The sequence below is a fragment of the Gymnogyps californianus genome, chromosome 16, assembly GCF_018139145.2.
Source record: "Gymnogyps californianus isolate 813 chromosome 16, ASM1813914v2, whole genome shotgun sequence".
NCBI classification, from domain to species: Eukaryota; Metazoa; Chordata; class Aves; order Accipitriformes; family Cathartidae; genus Gymnogyps; species Gymnogyps californianus.
In genome coordinates, this window is record NC_059486.1 from 14,434,056 (window position 1) to 14,455,567 (window position 21,512).

A 21,512-nucleotide genomic window follows, 5' to 3' on the forward strand; every position below is an offset into this window, starting at 1 on the left:
TCTAAAGTGAGTTTTCCCCCAAACATTTTTTTTACCTTGCCAGCGCAGGCAGCTGCCCACCCCGCTCTCGCTTGCTTCCCCCCCCCCCACCCCCCCAAAACACTGTGTAACCAAGAGTTTGGTGGTATTTAAAGCTATGCAATGGCCTCTTGTAGGCGAGGGGGGGGTCCCTTTGGCATCCCTCCCCGCCTGGAGGAGAAGCCTCTCCCAGCCAGCCCCCCCTGAGCCCGCAGAGGTGCTGCAACCCCCGACATGCCTTAGGTGGAGGAGGCCGGTGGGTCGGCATCTCGAGGGCTGTAATTACACACACAGCAGGCACTTCAACCTGTTCGTCTGCGTGCATCTCGCCCTAGGAGCACTGGTTGCTTGCACAGCGAGTTGCACGCCAAGCAAGACATAGGTGCTGCCGTAACTCCCGCGGGAACAACCGTGCATCCAGCAAATCCCCAGGGCTCAACATCTTCCCCATCCCCGGAGAAGGCACCCGCACAAGGAGAGCAGCTCTGGAGCCGGGAGCGCGGCCGTGCCCCAATCTCTGCTGCTGTGTTCAGGCTCTGCAGGCGTCGGTGCCGCCGAGCCCTGGTGCTGCTTTACCTGCCGGCGCCTGGAGCAGCCGGCGCGGCCGCGCCGAGAGAGGAACCACTTCTTAGAAGCTGCCGTTATTTTAAGAATAAGGAAGGGGCTGGAGCCGTTGTGACACACAGGAGGGGATGTTGGCAGCATTCAACTTCCAGATTTCTCGGCGCAGCCCGTGCGGTGCTCCCCGGAATTTTGGATGCAAAACTCGCCTTGAAATTGCCTTACAGGAAAGCCTTTTTTTTTTTCCTTGAAATTGCAGTAGAGGTGGGAGCCCTCAGGAGCATTAACATTTAGGAATTAATTTGAAAGCAAGCAAACAAAAAGCCTCGTGGGGCCGAGTTACGGAGTTTTCCAAAAATCCAGCCTCTAGGCAGGGCTTTGCCCTTAAGCCAGCGCGCGGTGAGCCCGGTTGGTAGTCAAAGCCCGAGGCACCAAGCTTTGCTCAAGGTCAGGAATTGAAGGGCAAGATCCTGGCGCTGTTGTGCTGGGCTGGGCCAGAAAGGGCAGATATAGCACAGGCAGGGGCCAGGACCAGGCAGGGCCAAAATAGCCAGGGCCAAATGCACGCCAGGGACTGGCCGTGACAGCAAATCTGGTTTTATAAGTAGTAGTCAAAGGATGAGGGGTGGGAGAAACTGGATACCATCGACTTGAGAAACCACTTAGGATTTGCATTTTGTCCTCCCCATCTCTTGCCCCAGCCCTCTCCTGGGCTGTCTTTGTACATTCAGCGCAGGCAAGGTCTTTTTTTCCCCCCTTCCTCTGTTTAAAATGACTTGAAAATGGGCGCACAGGGAGCAATCCTGTATTTCGGCAGGGATCAGCATTTCCCGGCGCTCAGCACACACCGTCGCACACTCACTCTTGAAACCGGAGCATTAAGAGCAAATTGCACTGGCCGGTCGCACCTCCAGCGCTGCCAAACCCGGCGAGGCTGCAGGAGAAACAAAGCCAGCCCTGTCCTCGACTGGAGCTTCTCGGCCGTATCCGCATCCCGTTTTCCTCCCCGGCCCAGCACAAAGGCTGCACCGAATGGCAGGAGCATATAGCCAGGGCTGGTTTGTGCCAGGCAAGTCAGCTCCCTCCATTGCTAATAAATAATTCCCCATGGTCTTGCATTTAGAGGTGAAAGGGAAGAAGCAGAGCACAAGTTGTTGGCTCCTTTGCCTGCTTGGTGCATGGTTCCCGGAGCACACACACCTCGGCAAACACTTGCACGTGCTAAATCTTGCTAAGGTTCAAAGAGCTGATTTTAGTCCTGCTGAGCTCCACGCAGCCCCAAAAGATGAGGTGGTCTCACCTAAATCACCCTACACTCCGAGCATCTGCAAGAAAGAACGGGCTGGGAAAAGGGATTGCTATTCACAGCCGGCGCAGCCCTTGCCAGATAAATCAGATGCTGCTGCTGCTGGGATGGGTTGTTTTGGCACGCCGGGGCTTATTGTTCGAGCACCAACAACTAAACATGCACATGCATGTGGTATTTTTAACCTGCAGTTTAATTGCAAGGGGTTTCTCCATAGTTTAAATGGGAATTGCTGTGCTTGATTAGCAAAATATATGTTGAGTTCATTACCACCCCATCAGCCGCTTCCCCTGTGCAAATAAACTCCGGTGGATGCGAACTTCCGTTCTCCCCACTAGTGAGCAGTGGGAAAGTCGCTCTGATTATTTAATAGAGTTATTTCCATCTCAGACCTCACCAACGAGGTAGCCAAGGGCTGTCCAGCCACCCAGCTCCACCATCTCCCCACCTTAGTCCTCTGCTCTGCCGCAGCTCGGACCCGCTGTGGTCCCAACGCCAGCTGCACCGGGACCGGAGGGGTTTTTTGGGCTATTTCCCCAGCTCCTGGAAGACTGAGTTTGAAATCCTGTTTCTCCTAGAAAGCATCTGGCTTGCGACACAGGTCAGAGCCTGACACGCCGGCCTGCCTCTGCTCCTGCCAGCACACTTGGCTACCTTAATCCAGCCCGTAAGGTACTCCTCTTTATTATAGTACATTAAGCCATTCCATTCTATGGAATATAAGCAACTTGAAGGCATTTATATATTCTAGTAACTTGGGAAAAGAGCCTAGGACTTTGCAGGTTTAGTTCCTCAGTCCACGTGGGCTTTTATTGGCATTTACAAAGTATCGGTGTTGAGTTTCGGGAGGAGGGGAAGCCAAGGGAAGAGCCCCGGCACGGCTGCGTGCTGCAGGTATAGCCACCTCCCGGGCTCCCATGGAGGAGAAAGAGCGTTTCCTAGAGCTGAAATAAAGTCGGATGCGACCACCGGCTTATGCCTTGGCCCTGGAGACGGGGACGTGCAACGTGAGTTTGGATCCAACGTAACAAAGCCATGACCCAACCGGCAGCGACTCTCGGTGCCTTCGGCTGGAGCCCTTGCCCGACGAGCACTCAGGCAGCCCCGCTGGGGAGAGGGCTGTTAGGGAGGGAAGCCCCATTTCAGCCAGCTACTCAGGACAGTTGTTTTTGGCAATAAAGATGCAAAACAGGCAGTGCCTTCGCGCTCTGTGACAGCAGGGACCTGGCTTAGTGCGTAACCTCAGACTCGGGTCCAGCCAGAACTTCTCCCCCTCATCTCCATCTTGCGCTTCGGAAACCGCTTGCTGTTTGCTGACAGACCCTCCCCAGCGGTGGCTTTTGCGTGTCCTTACGGGTGACGGGTTCTGAAGACATTCACGACATCAAGCATTATCTAATCTCTTCATCCATCCCTCCCTCCTGCAGCCCAGCCCCGAGGACCGGCACCAGCAATCCAGAGCAGGTTACCAAACACTGACACCACCATTGCCTCACCCATCGTTTTTGCACTGAAACTATTTTGGGGCAAAACTTCGAGGACGAGGTCCAGGTCCAGGGTGAGGCCAAAGCTTCTCGTTTCTTAGAGTTTCTGGACCATGGAACACTGCTGTCATCCAACCAATGCAGTTTTACTCTAACAAGCATATAAAGTCTTGAAATCTTGACTAACAGGTTTGAGTACAGTATTCCAAATTTTAATTTAAGCTTGTTCGATCTGAACAGACCCTAACCTTCGCCAGCAACTAGCAGAGGTGGGGAGGCGACTGTGCATTCTCTAACTCAGCCTTTAGCAGGATGATTAAAGCCAACAGTTCGTTGGATGAAAAGCATACTGATCTGAAAATTCTGCTTTTCACCTGCACAGAAGAGTTCTTCTTGTATAGTAGGCTTTTCTATATATTGTTTCTGTATGTACTGTACAAGTAACTTATTCTTGAATAATGCAATTTGACCATAATATAAAAAAATCTGCTTTTAATAAACCGTTTTTAGAACTTGTTTCTCAGTTTTAGTCTTTAGTCTGATTCTCTCTAAGTGCTTGGATACTATTTTAACAAGTACTGGATGCTAAGAGACAGAAACCTTCCCTTAGAAATGAAAAGGAAGCCAACAGCCTGTGTAAGCAAGCTGTTCCTTCTCGGAAGACTCATTCAAGGAGTCCTGCCCCAAGTCACCATCACTGCCTGCGACGGTCTCATGCCCCCTGCTGCCCACCCGAACATGAATTCATTACGTTTTACTGCACTAGCTGACCTGGAAGGATTAAGACAGAAGCTGCAGCAGTATTTGTACTCCCCTGCGTGTTTTTCACCAAGCCACAATGTGACGTTAACTGCTGTCCGTGAAAGCTGGTACAGTTTACTTGCCCTACCTCTGAAGTGCAATATAATCCAGTTTAACCAGCATCACCTTTTGGTGAGCCACCGTAGGACGCCTGCACCGTACAGAACGGTCAGGAAGACCACAGCACTTCAGAAGCAGTGATAACTAGTCTACGCATTACTGAAGTAGTAGTCAACTGCCTTCTCCCATCCTTTTCCCCATCTTTCTACCGGTCATTTTGCTATGCTTACCCCGATTTCTTCCTTCCCTTCTCCAGCAGCACCACCGACTTGTACAGTTTTGTCATCTTAAACCTCAAGGCTCAGTTGTGACATCTTCTGTGACACCAGCCAGAACATGAGGCATTAGGGAATAGACCTGAACACAAGAAATTGTTTAAAACCTGTACCCAACTTCCCGTCTTGAAACCTTTCACTTATTTTTGCAACGGCCCTGCAAGTCACATACGACGGATTTGGTTTCACGGTGTGGGGCACACACACGGCAACGGCAGCAGCACACGACAGACACACACGGCAAAGCTTACCTGACGCTAAATAAAACATTCGCTCCAAATTGGAGCGAAAGCTGGAGAACACATGGAAGTAAGATACCGGTAAAACAAGACACAAACACTAAGTAGGTCAGTTTTTAAAACTTTTTTTATTTTTTAATTTTTTTTTAAGTTTTTATTTTATATTATCTACAAAGTAAAAGTTTTCTTAACTTAAAAGTTACATCACTGTCTCACGATAGTGATCATCTCATCAAACGTGATTTATAAATAATAATTCATCAGTTTGACGATTAGAATTTTTTTTTTTTTTACTGAACCTGTTTCAAGTTTAGTTAGAAGTAAAAGGGATCTCCAAGTCTTGATTTTTAGTGATAATAGCAGCAAGAATCACTCTTGTTACTTCTTTTGCTAGCTGATGAGTTCGTAACTTTGAAGGGTCATTAAAAAATAAATAACTTCCAGTTTTCAGCAAGCAGAGTTGGGGCACTTGCAGGACTCAGATACAGTGCATGGAATTATGGAATAGCCCACAAGTTCCTAAATGCCTCTACTCAGTCCGAATCTCTCCCACTGCAAGATGAACTGTTAGCATTCCTAGTGGATGTTACAAGAAATCAATTTTTTTTTTTTTTTTAAACAAAATAAAATGAAATTCTAGTTTTCTGTGCTTCCAGTTGGCAGAAGCAGTAGAAGGAGGGTATTTGGCCTACAAAAGGTATCCAGCCTTTCAGTTATTCCAGATGAGCCTTACAACTGCTGTTGGTGGTGGGCTTGTACTGTAAAAAAAAAGTTCAAATGTAAATAATAAATTGGCAAGCCACACAACAGTTTGCTAGTAAAGTGGTCACAGGACAACTACTGAGTTGAACTTTTTCTTTTTTTTCTTTTTTCTTTTTTTTTCCTTTTTTTTTTTTTTTTTTCTTTTTAAGAGAACAAAACAAAACCCTGCATATCCAGATGTCCTTTGGATGCTTTTTTCCCTACCTACACCCTCAGAAAGCAGCCTTGTTCTGCTCACACATTCCCCAAGAAACAAGATCAGGTAACTAGTTCACTACAAAAGTTTAGAGGCTGTTTGGAAATGAATAATAAAGAAACCTAAGCAAGGTTAAATTTAAAGTGGAAAGAAGTCATACAGCACCTACTTTTCCCAAAAAGTAAAGCTGCAGAATGTTACTCTGAATTAAAGATTAGACTTCAGTTGTCACTTTACTTCAGTCATTAGAAATCTAACAGCCCTACCCCCGAGCAACATTTTCACTCCTATCCTCAAGACCAATCACTTTAAATTTAATAAAACCCCAGATCATTATAAACAGGCTACACAGACAGTCCATCCCCCACAGCAAAACCACGGCAAAACCTGGAAGAACACGGTCCCACAGTGCCAATGTCTGCATAGTTATCCGTTTCTCTACTTCAGCTAGAGAGAAGCAAAGTCTTCGCTAAATTAGCTAAATCTCGTACGCTTATCTAGGCTCGCATTCGGGCTGGCAAAGCGTAAACGCAAAATGCAGAAACAGCCTGCCTTCAGCAGCCTGCCACTCTACAAGGACATCTCAAGGTTTTATTCGTTCTTTTCCCCAAATCTGGTTCGTAACAGTTCTCCTCACTACTACGACCTGGCTCAGTTAAGGTGCAGGTCTCCCGGGCACACACTCCTCACCTGAAGGGTGCGTCATATAGGGGAAATGTGTTGTTGTCGAGACTGGAATGGGTTGTAGTGCACTTTGAGCGATGGCGGCTTGGGGACCACCAGGTGGCTGTGTCGTCATTAGCATCATTGGAGCATGGGCAGTTGGGTGAGAAGGAACCATTCCTGACTGTACATGAGCCTGAAACAAAGAGCTCTTTAGTATAATGGTCACAAGGAGGCATCACTCCTGGCCACATGACTGGCAAGTTTTCTCCAGCTGTACCAGTAAATCCAGAGATTTACTCCATTTTAACTAGATTAGCTATAGGGATTAAGTCAGAGATCTTAACACAAAAATAATAACTAAAAAAAAAAATTAAAAAATAAAAAAAAAAAAAAGGCTCAAATCCTTACTGCTGGCTCTGAGTCACATTCTCAATTTTAGCCATTTGGACAGTGAGCGCTGGGAGAAACTGCCAGCATTAAACAGTGGGATATTTAAAAAAAAAATAACCTCAGCAACAAATCTTCAAAACATTACTGTTAGTAACCTGGATCAAAGCACTTCCTATGCAGAGAATGCACCGGGTACAGATACGAACTTCACACGCACTGGGAGTCTGGCATCCCTTCCTCAGCTGCTCATTACACAACGCCACGTTCTTTCATGGCTCCCTGCCCTAGAAACCACTCTCTCCAGTGACCTGTGCCCATATTATCGTTCACCCAAGCAGTCATTCTAAGATGAGTGTTTTCATCCCTTTATACTGTTAGGTCAGCTTTGTTCTGTTTCTAGTTAAGCTCATCACAGTTAAGGTCCTTGTGTAATCTAAGCAATCATAGTTAAGTCTCAGTGGAAAAAGGAGATTAATCTTTACAATGGCTGATCACCTTCTCGCAAACAAGTTCAGCAACTTGTCAGTTGGCTTCTTTAGCTCAGAGCTGTTCGTGACTCCAGAGGTCATCGATTTTTTGGTTTAAAAAGCTAGTAAACACTAGTTTCTTAAAAGCACAAAACATTAAGGAACTCTAGAGCTCTCAGTGGTTTCTCTTGGGGGGGGGGGGGAAGGCATTTGTATCTAAGGTTTGCTTTGTCTTTCTACCTTATCTCATTAACAGAGCACTACGGTGCAATAACTGCAGTCTCACAAGTTTCACACGCCAGTAAAGACAGATAGCAGGTAGTGGCTACAATTTTATTTCTTACAGACAAAAGGGTTACTTGACTCAGAGACATTCCTCAAACTTTTTATCAGACTTGCACTGTATTAGTAGCACTCAAGAAGCCTTTAAAGGCAGGAACTGCAATTCAAATCTCACTCTTGCTCTAAAAAAGGCTTAGAAGATAAGGCTGTGAAACAGAAATACCTTTCAGGATCAGCACCATTTTTACTTTGACAAACATGCTATTATAGCAGTCATCATTATAAAGCAGCTATTCATATAGCAGCTGCCTTCAATACACACATTGGATAAAAATTTTCTGCTGTGGCTCAAACGCTTTGCAAATTGGCAGCTGACAGTACTCTGTAATGAATTTTAAAGTACTGTTTCTCAAGTGAGATATCTAACAGCTCAAGATTCATCTGATAACCTAAAGGGAAATTCAGTTGATCCCCTGTGTTAGCCTAACTGAAACTCCTACTACATGGTATTTCAGAATTGTGTTCAGAAGTTGGAAATGAGGCTGCTAAGAAACTATTAAATCCAGTGATTAGCTTCCCCACAATGGAATAATTACATGCATTTCAAATTTCTTACAGAACTGTAGTTATTCCTTCACTAGAGATTTCTGAGGGAACTACTTCATTTTGAAAAGTTAGTTAGTTTGGTAAAAATATCATGGATTACAGATTGTAGTTTTCATCCTAAAAAAAATTACAGCAGAAGAGACTGCGTAAGTCAAAAATCAAGGGTAAGGCAGGCTTTGCCTGTGATTGCTAAAAAACCCTGACTGAGCAGTTAGTTCTGACTAAAAGTTGCATCTGATGTGCTTTAGCGAGGTTTGCTTATTAAGTGCTTGGCACACAGAAAAGAAGGCAATGGTCGCATCCTACAGCGCAGGCATGGGCCTGGCCGTGACGTGTACAGCACAATTCACGTATAGTTTTACCTTTAAGCTGACCTGGAAACAAACATGTTTCACGTTTCAAGGCACGGCACTGAACATGCCACTAACCCAGGAGCTTGCAGCAAGACCCTTCCGAAGGGTTGCGTGCAAGGCACCCCGAGAAGCTCTACAACCTAGGCATTCACACCAGTGCCGTCCCACCAGAGCGGAGAAAGTACCTTGTTTCTGGCAGAAACGAGAGCCTGGGAGGACACGGCAAGATGCCACAGCAGTAAGTCAAGTTTGGACATCCTCTCCTTATCCTCCCACAGTACAAAAGCAGAGAAATTAAAAGCCTAATGGAATTAAAAAGCTAAAAACTCAACGTCAGTAAAACAGTTCCTAAATAACTATTAATTCATTGGCTCAACTGACTGTCCCAGGGACCAAAGCAAAGATTTTATCAGAATTCTGCAAGGGACTGGACACCTATTAGACTAACCTCCCTAATTACTGTTAGTCATGATATCCCAAACTATTGTTAACCTGTATGAGAAGGCATAAGCCAGACACCAAGTACTTGGTCTGAAGAAGAAATTGTGCAGGCAAATTACTGATTAACTGTCTGTTCCTTGACAAAGCACACTAAATCCATGAGATTTAGTAAACATCAGAAAATCTTTTTAACACTGCTTTACGCAGAGCTCTTGATTAATCAGTCATGTGCTTCCCTTCCCAAAATCCTTTTTTCAGTGAGTTGACCACCAGAAAGCAGTTAAGAGAAGTGGGTTTCTGATCCTGAAGCAAGGACTGTTGTTGTCAACAATCATCGGGGATCTTCCACATAAGCAGTTCATTTAGAATCTCACACACACACGCATGCACGTGCACGTGCACACACACACACACACAGAGTTTTCTCTTTCAGCAAAGATTGTCTTGCAGTCATCTGAACTGAATCTCACCTATCTCCCATTGCAGTGCCTTGCTACTCCCTAGTAATCCTGTGTAATATCCTTTACTGGATGTACTTGTATAAATTTGACTACAATGCAGAGCCTAAAACTGCCACCAAAAGCAGCAATTCAGCCTTCCTCCACTCAGCTCTCACCTCCAACCTTTCTGCATGCCAGCTCTTCCTGTGATCATGCAGTGAACCCGAGTAGTGAACTGATTTGACAGAGAAATAGCCTAAAATGGGGGTAGGGGAGGCACACTTCAGCTGAATCATGTCCCCAGTCTGGTTTGCTGCATGGCCAAACAGTTCTGTGAGCAGAACGGTGGGGCAGGACAAGGATGGGAGCCGGGAACTGGGAAGAGAGCTCAATTTCTTTCAGTAGCAGTGCCAGCTTAAGATGTCTTCATTAAACTACAGTTGTAGATGCACTGGGTGTTGGAAGCTGAGGTCCAAATATCTTGTAAAATTCTAAATAAAAGGCAATGTACAGACAGAAACCTAAATAACACAACAGGTAGTCTGTGCTGAGAGGTGACAGAATGGAAATCACTTCAGCAGGCCCGACTGTCCTAACTTTGTGGCATTAAGACATTTAGTCTTGAAGGTTGTTAAACTGTGTTTACCTGGGGGACATGGGCCATGTGTGGCGGATTGGTATATGCAGGTTGAACATGGGAGGGATGAATGGTGAAGACTGTTTGTTGTGCTGTAGGAAAACTATTTTGTGGAGACTGCGTATTGGAGCCTGGCGTCATGGAAGGTGGGGTTGGAGCTAGACCTGCGTGGTAAATTGCCGACTGCTGTTGTGGGTTTGCCAGGTGGAGTGCCTGAGCAGCCTGGTGCTGATGATGCTGCAAAAAAAGACAGAAGATCATTTAGGTTATGGTCTAGAAGCGAGACATGTTTATTCTGTAAACTAGCGTAAGAAAGGTTTGCAAAACTGTTCTCGATAGTGAATCTTTTAAGTGGCAAATCTAAGGACCAGCACACCTATGGTCATGAGGAAACTCGTTTCAATTCCACCCGGCTCATTTTCTCCTTGCACTAGAAAGTCACGTGAGCAGAATTCTGGAAAACAGAACCTAGACTGCCAGGTAAAAAAAAGGAGAATCTGCAACCATGGAGCTGGATATATTTCACGGTTGCACTTAGCAGCCCAAAGTTATTACCAGTAGGTAACTAAGGCACGCAGCACTATCATGAGGCCTATTTTCTTTTCAGCTGCTTGTCTTTGACAAAATACAATCAAACGCTTCTCAGCATTTATCTGCTATTTCCAGTTGTAACTCCACTCATATTAAAGCTCTGACAAAATTATGATCCTTCCTTAATCGTAACACGGAAACAAGCTACACCTCATCCCCTGTGAAGGGGGAGAAACGAATGGTTGGACTCTGATACTGGTCCTTACGAAGGAAAAGGGACTGCTACAAGTTTCCCTGTCTAACAAACTATGTCATGAGCCTACCACCTTTGAGTCCTAGCCACTGCAAGCAGAGAAAAATTAAATTATATAGCTCTACTTCCTTCCTTCCTTCCAGAAAACAGAGGGGAATCTAGACAAGTCCTGCATGAGATCTGTCACATGCAGTTCGTTTGGGCAACTGCTCCATCCTACCATTTTTCCTCTCAAAGAAATCAATATATCAATGTCAAGCATCAGACAGATGCAATACTTTCCAGTAGAGCATGTTAAATACAATTTAAAGACATTCACTCCCTTGAGTTCTGTTACCTGCACGGGGCTAGGAGCAGGGTGGCTTCCAGCATGTTGGCTTTGCTGCTGGCCAGTTGGTGTGGCAGAAGGCTGAGGATGCGGAGGATGCGGATGCAGGGTAGCATTAGGGTGGGCATACTGCTGAGCAAGTGAGCCAGTGGAAACTAGGATGAAAGAGAAGAATATTTAACAACAGATACAGAACATGCATCTCATCAAGTCACCATCTGCACTTGAAGATTTCACTATCTCTCAAACATACTGTAAATATATTCCCTCCCCCTTCTAAAAAAAATATTTATCTTGCAAATAGCTGAGTATCTTACCTTGCTTTTGTGTAGTTTGGTTTTGCAGGAAAGTCTATAAATAACCATAATTAGACAGTTCATCTTCCCTAGTTTGACAATGTAACAGATACTACATAGAAAAAAGCAGTATTTCATCTTTTGTTTTGTCAAACAGACCAGTTTAAAATATCAAATTTATCATTTTCATACAATTTAGTTTTTCCTGAAATATACTTTTCAAAGGTGTTACAAGCCATTTTTATTTCCACCATCCAAAAAATTCTTTGGCCTTATACCTGGCTAACCTCACCATGCTACTCTTCTGGAAATTGCTCACAGTACAGTCAGCGTAAAGTATATACACTGCATGTATGCTTAAGAGCTATAGGGACACACAGTATATATGTAACAGCTGAGAAAACTGAGGCTGCTTGAGCATGAAATTTTTGCTGAAGCCAGTATCTTGTACTAAAAAACAAAAAATTTGTATCTTGCCTCTCCTCTCAAGGCCAATTACAGAGTCTGTTCTGGATCACCACCATTCTGTGAGCTTCTCAACATTGTCATGAAATTCTTAATTCCTTGAAACAGTAGCAAATAAGGCACAAAATTCCAAAAAAAGGAAAAAACTTAACAACATAAGACTTTCACACCAGTGAAACCACATCTGTTGCTACAGCCATACGAGTCTCCAACAACAAACTAATATCACTAAGTCCTTCGTTGAGGAGTCCTGCTCTGTTCTGCTTCAAAATGGGCCACACTAAATATTTTTTTTTACTTCTGAGGGAATCTAAGAAAGTATGAAAAGCCATAATGATAGCAAGTCTTCCTTTAAACACAAAGCATGCAACTGGAAAGCAAGACCCTAAGAAAATGAAGATGCTGTGCCTATTCCCCTCCATTGCTGTTAGATCTTGTGCAACAACCAGTCCTCAGTTTGCAACTACGCTTCTGCACATGACAATGCGCACTACTCTCTCCAATATTACAGCTTGTCAAGACCGAGGCTAGTTTTGCTGACAGTAGTGCTGAAAGACAAAACAGCCAAAGCAAACTATCAACCTGCTCCTGAATCTTCCCTGCAACTGTTCCTTATTTGTTTAGGTACCTTTTTGTTGTTCTGACTGAAGTTAATTACTGCTTACTATCTATTGGGTTACAGCTTTTTTAATGGGGTTTGTATTATATGAGAACTTGATGGCCAATGAAGTGCCTGTCTGCAGCGTACCTTTAGAAGTGATGGGTTTTCTAGTGGTGTTTTCTTGCCCTAGTAAACGCACCTGAAAAGCAGGGCACAGAGAGAAACTTCGAGTGCAACCGTTACGCTGCAACCACCTGCCCCATGTATTCAGGGCTAGTGAGGTGTGTTATCTCACTTCTGCAAGTAACTGTTTGCTGCAGCTTCTGAAGAGTTTCACTGTGCTGGGCTCTAAGTTCATGAATACACAGAACTGCCTGAGTGTACGTAAAGGATGAAAGACAAGATGGGTGGAGAAAATGGACAAAAATGTAGCTGCATCTGAAAGCCCAATACTATTCAGCAAAAGCAGGTCTCAAAAAGACAGCAAACCTACTGTGCTCTATGAACCAGCCCTGATACACTACTACCCTGTGCAAATACTTGTTTTCTTCCAGTTTGGCTTGCTATAAAGCTTACAAATACTAGTTCTAACATATTCAAACTCACTAGCATACATATAGACAGTATCTTTTTGCCTAATTGAGATTTTTCTCCCCTGTACAGGCCACTATGAAGGTCTCTCCTTTAGAAAATAACTGCCTACCACATTGAACTTAATCCTGCCCTGCTGTCTTGAAAGCTCTATTAAATCTTCGCTGAGCAAATGGTCTAACAGTGATGTGCACTACAGTTTCAGGCTATTAATGCAGATGAACTTCATATACATTTGTAACCCTAAATTCTTGCAGTCTGAGTTGACCCTAACATACTTATGCATGAGCATGTAAGTGTACTTAAGCACGAGTGTACAAGTATACTCATACACTATGAGCATTCCTGATTGAGAGGGGTTTTGAAAACACCTCGATATTTTCTATGCACACTGTCAAAACTACCAGTATCTTCTGCCATAGCACTTTGTTACGCTTTCAAATGCAAGCAAAGTCTTTTTTTTTTTCATATCACTACTAAAATTTATTTTGCAGCAGCATCCCCACCACACTTCTATTTGACTTTCAAACATCGCTCCTTCTTACAACAGCTATGTGAAAATTATCACTGAAAACACTGATCTTTTTTACAGTATAAAGTTTATGGCTTTCTACAGTAGGAAAAGTTCTCAACCTCATTATTATACACACTCTGAAGAAGGCCAAAAGTTATTATCTCTGTCAAAGTAATAGAAATAAATGCATAGCCCGATTGACTTGCTTGCCAAAGGGCACGCTACCAGAAATCTTCCTCAGCTCTCATCCCACTGCCCCAGCCACAGAGCTGGCACGCCTGACTACAAATTAACTTCAACTCCATTCAAGAGGTTTTAACATGTACATGAAAATTAATTCCAAGTTGTAAGATATTCAAGGCTTCCCACATCCTGCCACATTACTTGTTAAGAGCCCCCGAAATAATGTGGTACTCCCTTAAACCATTTGTGCAATTCATCTTTCATTTCTTTATAGCCGAGAGAATAATAAACTAAGTTATTCTGAAGCAGATACAATGAAACTTCACAATGAAGAATTTCTCTCTTAAGAAACCAGTTAAACTGAGGAACAGTACCCTAAAGAACAGATACAGAAGTGAGGGGAGGATCAAGTTTTTGTCATAGTAGCAGCTCTTCCATAACCTTCTAATACCTTTTATCCATAGCTTTGCATTTAAAGTACCAGATTTTTTATATTGAAGAATTGCTATTTGCCTAGCTTCTCCTCTCCCCCATTTTGTCTTTAACAGATTATTCTAATAAGCTCTACAAGTTTGGTTAAAACTACTTCAGATGCTGCTGCAAATTATGTTTTAATAGTAATATTAAAAGTGCCTTTCAAAAACTGTTATTTGGACACTTATCTAAATCCTGTACAGATACTGCATACAAATCAAGAACAGTTCAGGATGAGTTGCAGCAAGTCTGAAATACGTGCACAGATCTTTGTTAGTTCAAAATCAGCGTTCAAACTTCAACTCTAGAAATGTAAAAGGTTTTCCACGTTTAGCTAGTGCAATTAATAGTTCATGACAAGCCAATGAGACTAGCAAGCCTGTGAAAGAAGTCTTGCAAAATAGTCATGAGAAATTCACCTGCTTAGCCATAACTAAAGCACTTTCACTGTGACTTTTTTCAAGAATTTTTGCCTGTTCATCAAAACAGCTCACTACACATACCAAAGAGCAAACAAGATAAGACAGGAGGTGAAGGGGAAAAAAAAAAAAAAAATTCACCAATTATCCAACATTTTCCCCCAACTGTCAGTACTTTGGAGATTTTCCAAATGACCACCTAGTATCCAAGAAAGTGCTGAGAAAGCTCTAGGAAAGGACAAAACAGCTCTGCATATCTCCTTGCTGCAAGTAACCTCAGCTCATTCCAGCACAAATACACTGTTTTGCTCACCCTTTATGCCTTAAGTTCCTCTCCCTCAGAAATACTCCCTGGGCTAACCTGCTTCACTTCAGCATCTTTTTGATCAAGTCGGTTCCTAACATGAAATATTTAACTGCACTAACCTTGCAGGGATACACAGTGAAGATAAGTGATTCAGTCATGAAGGGAGCAAAAATATCAGATGGATTGAATTACTGAATTCAACTCTACAAAAGTGCAACCCATTTTTCTGAGAGGCAAACAAGTAGTAGTCAGCCATCAAACCCACAGAAGGAGCTGAAATCAAAAGAGGTCAGAGCAGCAGAAACCAAGCAGAACTCCCAGCTACAAGGGTATATGCAAAAACCATATAATTAATTTCATATTTTCCCTGGTTGGAATTTCAACGCTGCCAATGGTGGTCATCGTTGGTCATCATCCAAAGATGCACTGAAGAGCCTATTTTCAAGAACTGACCAGTGAACAAACTTCAAAACTATTGCCAGACCCAGTAAGATGGTGAGGATAACTACATTTAAAAGACCTGAATGGTAGGAAGCAAAGAAATAGCAAATGTTTCTTTCATAATACAAACATTTAAAGAAGTCATTTTACACAGGTAGAGTGGACTTCACTTAAAAGATCATCCACGAAAGGAACGAGCTTATTAAAGTTATTTCAGTGCACCAAACCAAGACGCATGAAAACAGGACAGGTCAGCATCCTACACCACTAGTTCATGCAGAACCGTTTCTGTACAAGAAACACAGGAAGTCTGTTCCAGAAGAGATTTTTGGAGAACGAGTGGTATTTCTCACATCCCTCTTGCATGAGCTAACTCAAAAAACCCCAGAAGAGTGCCTGGTATAGGCTGCACGGACTTGCAGACAGACACAGCAACAAGTCTCGCTGCAGGACAGGAGCAAGTACGAAAATACCCTGAAACTGCAAGTCCTCCTTTCCCGTGTCTTGGGTGACAGCTACAGCTCATCCTGCAACCACATCCCCCAAAAACCAGCTTCCTCCAAGTGCTATGATGAACACCAACACACAAGGCAGTATTTTTTTTAGTTGTCTGCCTCTCCCAGTACACGTACACAACTGAAGTCTGTATTAGCTGTTGTATACTGAGAGCATGGAGAACATCGGCCCCTCTCCCACTGCTTACACTGATGTAGGTCACCAGCAACACCACATAGGAGCACCGGAGCCAGGTAACGTACCTGATAATGTTCATCTGCCAAGGAGGAAGCATGTGATGCTATGCACCAGCAAGGAGCCCTCATCTAGTCACTCTTGTTATAATAATCACAAAGTACATTGTTCACAGCACTCCTTCAGTGGCACCAAAGTAACTCTGCAGAAAACTTCCTTCACCTAACTGCAACTCAAGTTATTTCCTCCAAGGGGCTCAGAACTTGAGCCACAGCTTTCTAAAGAGATGAGGCACAAGATACTTCTCCTTTTAGGAAGCAGATTAACTTGCCAAGTTTTAAAAATCCCGTTTAGGCCATGAAAGAAAGGGAGCGTGGCAGTTCACCCAGGTTTTAAGCAGAGGTTATCCACATGCAGCGCTCACTTCTGGTTGCAGACGAAAAGACTGGGTAGTAAAGTCAGAGATTATTTGACATGCAAAATACATTTAAAAAAAACGACAAATCAGCTTCCTGTGGTCATATAAATCTGTTCAACAGCTTCACCCCCCCGTCCATTGAAAGGAACCTTCCTGCGTTTTCCACATACTGGTTTGGTGCAAGGAAACTTGTTCCCTCAACACGTCCCATTCCTTTAACATCTGTTCTTTAGAAAGTGCTTTTCTGTACAATCAAAATTAGTACAAAAAACCCAACTCACTGGCAAAGTAGAAAGAAGGGCCTGTCTCCTTGCTGTATGGTATTTTGGGACATGCTGAATTTGGGAAATAGAAAGGTAAATTAGCCTCTTGCCACGTGCATACTTCCCGTCTTCTGGAAAGGTCAGCGTCATTTTTTTTTTTAATTTTATTTTTTTTTTTTAAGATTGTAGAACCATGCAGATATTTTTATTTACTTAGGTGCTATTAGAGCTGGATATTTAGTTTTGCAAATGAGTGGAGATGAAACAACACAAGTCTCAAGTAAGCCTTCCTTCTTAACTGTGACACTGAGGTCTTCAGTTCTTAATTAACACAAATATAAACTTTATGTCAATTAATGGTCTATTACAGTCCACTGTAATAAGAAGGTTAAAATGTAATTACACTAAAACAGAAATTGGCCCCTTGCTTTTTCAGCTATATCACTGTCATTCTTAACAGTTCCAAGACACCTTTGGTGACTGGTTCACTCTTAGTCCCTGGAGAATCCTCTGAAGTTTATATTATATCCACCATTGTACTATCAGGGTAATAGAATTTACTCTACTGCTGAGACAGAAACCAGATAAAAAGTTAGAGACAACACCAGACCAGCAAAACATATGCAGAAGGGGAAAGGGGAAGGGAGAATGGGGACAGGAATGAGAGCACAAAAAACAGGAAATGCATCTGTATAAAACCAAGGTCCGGTTTTACACAAGTTTGTTTTAAACACAGAAGTTAAGTTTTTCAGAGGACTCCAGAAAACACAGGCAATTCAGCTACATTGTAAAACTAACACAAGTTCATTGTCACAGGAATGAATATATCCGCCCTCTACTTCGATAACCAAATTTTCTACTAACAGCACAAGACAAGGTTGGGTCTTTGTGCGACAGAGACCAAGCAGTCAAACTGCAAACCATGGCCAGCAATCTCTACCAGCCCAATGATACTGGTTATCAGGGAGATCACACAGAGCCAACACTTCCAAGACAAGACAGTACGTTCTGAAACCAACGTGCAGTTTAGCAGGGTAAGAACGACAACTCCGCATTCAGGTATGTGCGTGTGGCAGTTAAAGGTGTGCGTACTGCTCTGCTTCAGCAGTGCCTGCATTTCAAACTTTCCTTGACAAGGACATCTAAGTGGCTCACATCTCCAGAAGTTACGAGCTGAAGTGTGTAATAGACGTTTTTATCGTCTGGCTGGTAGACAGGAAGAAAGATAGTTGCTTGAACATTGTCCTTCCCAATTGTGTTTTGAGGGGAAAAACCCAATGATTTAAACACTCCTCCGTCATACGTTTAGCTGGGTCTACTGGCAACCACGCAGCTCAGCTGCTCTGCTTCTCTTGAGCTCTTGTCAACAGCGGGTTGTGAAACAGAAGCAGGACACTGTAACGACTGGCAAAGAAATCCCAGAAGTGCAGAAATATCCCATTAAACAGCATTAGACAAAAATATTTTTCTTTAAAATGGAAGAGTGCTTATCAACAAGTGTAGGTCACTGTATGTATTTTGGATTCAGCTATCTCTTCACGAGACGGGAAGGAAAACAAAAACCAAGCTTTTGGCAGTAAGGGTAGTTCACTTAATGGATCAACAGGCATTTCTCTTCACTGGCAGGCAGTTACTACTTGCCACAGACTTTCAACTTCTCCCAAATCATTGGTGAAGATGGAGTTTCAGATCTCACCAGAAAACATTTCACACCTTAAGAATACTTCATAAGCAGTGCCCCCCAACCCCCACGTCTCAGTGCGGTTGTCCTTGCAGACATCTTCTCTCTACCACATACACAGGAAAAAAATTGCGTGAATTTTGCAAGAATCATCTCAAAGAAAGCACTAGTACCTTGAAGGATAAAAGGGCAGTATAGCCCACTGAATCCTGATATCAAGGGGGGGGGAGGACGGGATGGGGATGGGGCGGGGGGACACGGACATTTAAAAATAAATATTTTAAAAAAACAAATCAGATAGCAATTTTAAAGACCCAAAAGGAAATCTGAGAACTTGTCTGAGCAAGTGCTCCAGAAATCAAAAGCAGCAGTGGTTGTTGTTTCTCAGGAAGCTGTTATTCTGTGCTTTCAAATTAGTTTTAAGAGAGGACCAGAATCAAAGTACATTGGTATATTTAGTTCAAAGGTACTGTGGGTAAACTTAAGATTCTCAAAACACAGAACATAAGTTACGGATACTTTCTTATAGTCACTCAATCAGATGTGAATGATTCCATCATGTTGTTCTTTAGCAACGTCTCCATAAGCAGCTTATATTTATCACCTTAGGCATTTCTACATTTTTCCCAAGCGTTCCCATATCAATAAATGGAAGCTGAAGTGAATACATTACAGATGGACACATTCTGAGGAACCACAATCCGTCTAGGCAAGGTCTTCAAGTACTCAGCACATGGAAGACTTGCAAAAATCTGAACTGAGACAGTGCTGCACTACATCAGAAGTCATTTCATGTGTAGCTAACTGTAAACTTTGCAGGTTAAGGGTACATTTGAGCCAATTCATGTTCACTAGGCAATAAACACGTCTGCACATGGCAAAAACATACTCTTTAAAAAAGTCTCTCATATGGAGTTCATGATCCAGCTGGGTTGAATGGTTTCAATAACAAGAATTTCAAGCACTTGATCATTTACTGGGAAGGCGGGAGAATGTTTAGAAGAGTCACCAAGTAGCTCCTTGAAAGAACACAGGAGGACATGCCATTTCTGTTAAATTAGGTGCTTTTGGAAAAGTAATATTTAATTACATGGCAGGAAATACCAAAGAATTCTCAAGTTTGACCCAACTTAGTTGTTTGCACTGGTAGGTAGTCACATACCTACAACAGACAAGCTGCAAAACCAACACAAAATGAGATCTAACAGTTGCAAGTTAGAACATCAGTGAAAAAACTATACGGACATCTGATCAAAGCCAACCAAGGGAACGGGCTTATACTGCAATGCTGTAGAACCCACTGGTTACAGAAGATAAGGATGGTGCACAATGGGAAATTGCTAGGAAGTCACATGCAACCATTTTGAATCAAATCTCAGATTATCTCATGTTTGGTTTTATTTTAATTAGGATTTGAGAGGAGAGTTTTCACCAATAAAGGTCTGAAAGCCTTTGATCATTCACTTTATCGGAATTCTATTTAATCTAATGAAAAAGCAGACAGAAGATCTGTTTACATGGACACCTCAAGCACAAGAGTTGAAAAGATCAAAGTAATACATTTAGCAAGGACCTGTGAGAGAAAGACTTAATCTCTACAAGTAACTTCCATTTCAGCTTCAGCACAAATGAGCTGAAATGTTCTTCCTCCAAGTGTCAAAAAAGGTTTCTCTCTATTATTTTTGTTTCTTAGCTATGTTACCATATCACTGCAGAGATCTGACAGGATGTTTTCAGATGGGAAGACACAGACTTTTTAAAATCAGAATTAATTTCACACTAAACTTCAGATTCTTAGCCTTGTAAGTTTTCATGACACATCAGGGACTTCCATTAAGTAGCAGTGTAAAACTAAGCACCGGAAAACATACAAAGATGTCTAAAGGTACAGAAAATCTTTTATTAGAATCTAAGTCAATAATATACGTGACCCAATAAAAGTCTTCCTCAGATGCTATAACAAGTATTGAAATGCCACGTTTTCAAGAGACCATCTGCTGTTTTGACATTTTATGACAATTTCCAAGCCTTCTAGCAACCTTGATTCTACCTCTTTCAATAGCATGTTTTGCAGCAAGTTTTTTCCTCTGAATTGGGCATTGATTTATCATACATTTATAACGCTTTAGAATTTCTTTCACATTTTACTTTGTAACAAGGTAACCCACATTTTCAGCACTTCACTGTAAGTGAAATATGCCCATCTGATAATGCTGGAGACTAATTGTCAAAGTCAGAGCAATACATGAGCTGTTTCATATACTTATTCTTGACTTACCAAAAAAGAAAGGTAAGCAACACATGTTTTATTTTGCTTAAACAGCAGTGTTCATACTGTTAATAATGCTAGCAGTATCATAAAGACAGCATTTCACTAGTTGTCAGAACTAAAGTCAAGTTTTGAAACTGAGGTCATAGCCTTGCAATAAAACAAGTCCTAATTATAATCAAGAAACAATCAAGGGATGTTGTGTCAAGAGCATCAAGAGAACTTGAACAAACTTCTTTCAGCAGATATTCTTTAGCAGCTCCCAGGTTGAAATTTCATCTTGGTCACTGGCATCCTACTGAAATCAGCATACTTGAGTTTTCATTTTAACCAGGTGGCTCAGTTTTCAATGCTCTGCTCATCATCTTATGAAATATAAACCACATCTACTGGTGTAATCTGAATGATACCCATGTTTGAAGCTTGAGATTAAATACATCCCTGCACAACATAAGAACTTAAAAAGTTACATATAACACAAAACGTTTCCTACCATACATAGCATGCGTCTGTTCATGCGCACCATACTGTGTTGCAGAAGAAGATACTAAACCAGGCTGTGCGTGTGTTGGTGGTGCCATCATTCTAGCGTTGCCCTGTATTACAGGGCTATAAACATGAGGATGCTGCATTCAACAGAAATAAGAAAACAGACAGTTAATTGGAGGACTATTACAAAGAAACTAGTGCCATCTAAACAATAATTACGTACTTAGAAACAGTAATAGCTTGGCCTTACTAAAATGCAGAGCAAACTAAAGATTTCATACTATCACAATTATCCCAATTCTTTCTAAAAATTTA

General features: G+C 42.6%; 1 protein-coding gene and 1 long non-coding RNA gene across 9 annotated transcripts in view; one reads left to right on the forward strand and one right to left on the reverse strand.

Annotated features, from left to right (window-relative positions):
- The first annotated feature begins 619 nt into the window (after positions 1–619).
- Positions 620–3,885, forward strand: LOC127022808 (uncharacterized). Its single transcript, XR_007767375.1, has 2 exons — positions 620–2,557; positions 3,313–3,885. It is a non-coding gene; the product is annotated as an uncharacterized LOC127022808 (long non-coding RNA).
- Positions 3,886–4,853: 968 nt separating this feature from the next.
- ATXN2 (ataxin 2) overlaps positions 4,854–21,512 on the reverse strand; it is a 52,630-nt gene continuing 35,971 nt past the window's right edge. For 5 of the 8 annotated variants that reach the window (XM_050906996.1, XM_050906994.1, XM_050906992.1 and 2 more), the window contains 6 exons: positions 21,202–21,334; positions 16,777–16,830; positions 11,106–11,251; positions 9,994–10,221; positions 6,393–6,561; positions 4,854–5,502 (listed from right to left, as the gene is read on the reverse strand). In XM_050906996.1, coding sequence (XP_050762953.1) covers positions 5,474–5,502; positions 6,393–6,561; positions 9,994–10,221; positions 11,106–11,251; positions 16,777–16,830; positions 21,202–21,334 — 759 coding nt within the window. In that variant the 3' untranslated portion in view covers positions 4,854–5,473. Of the gene's footprint in view, positions 5,503–5,646; positions 6,562–9,993; positions 10,222–11,105; positions 11,252–16,776; positions 16,831–21,201; positions 21,335–21,512 lie in introns of those variants that run through there. The other 3 variants (XM_050906991.1, XM_050906993.1, XM_050906988.1) reach the window with 3 other exon arrangements.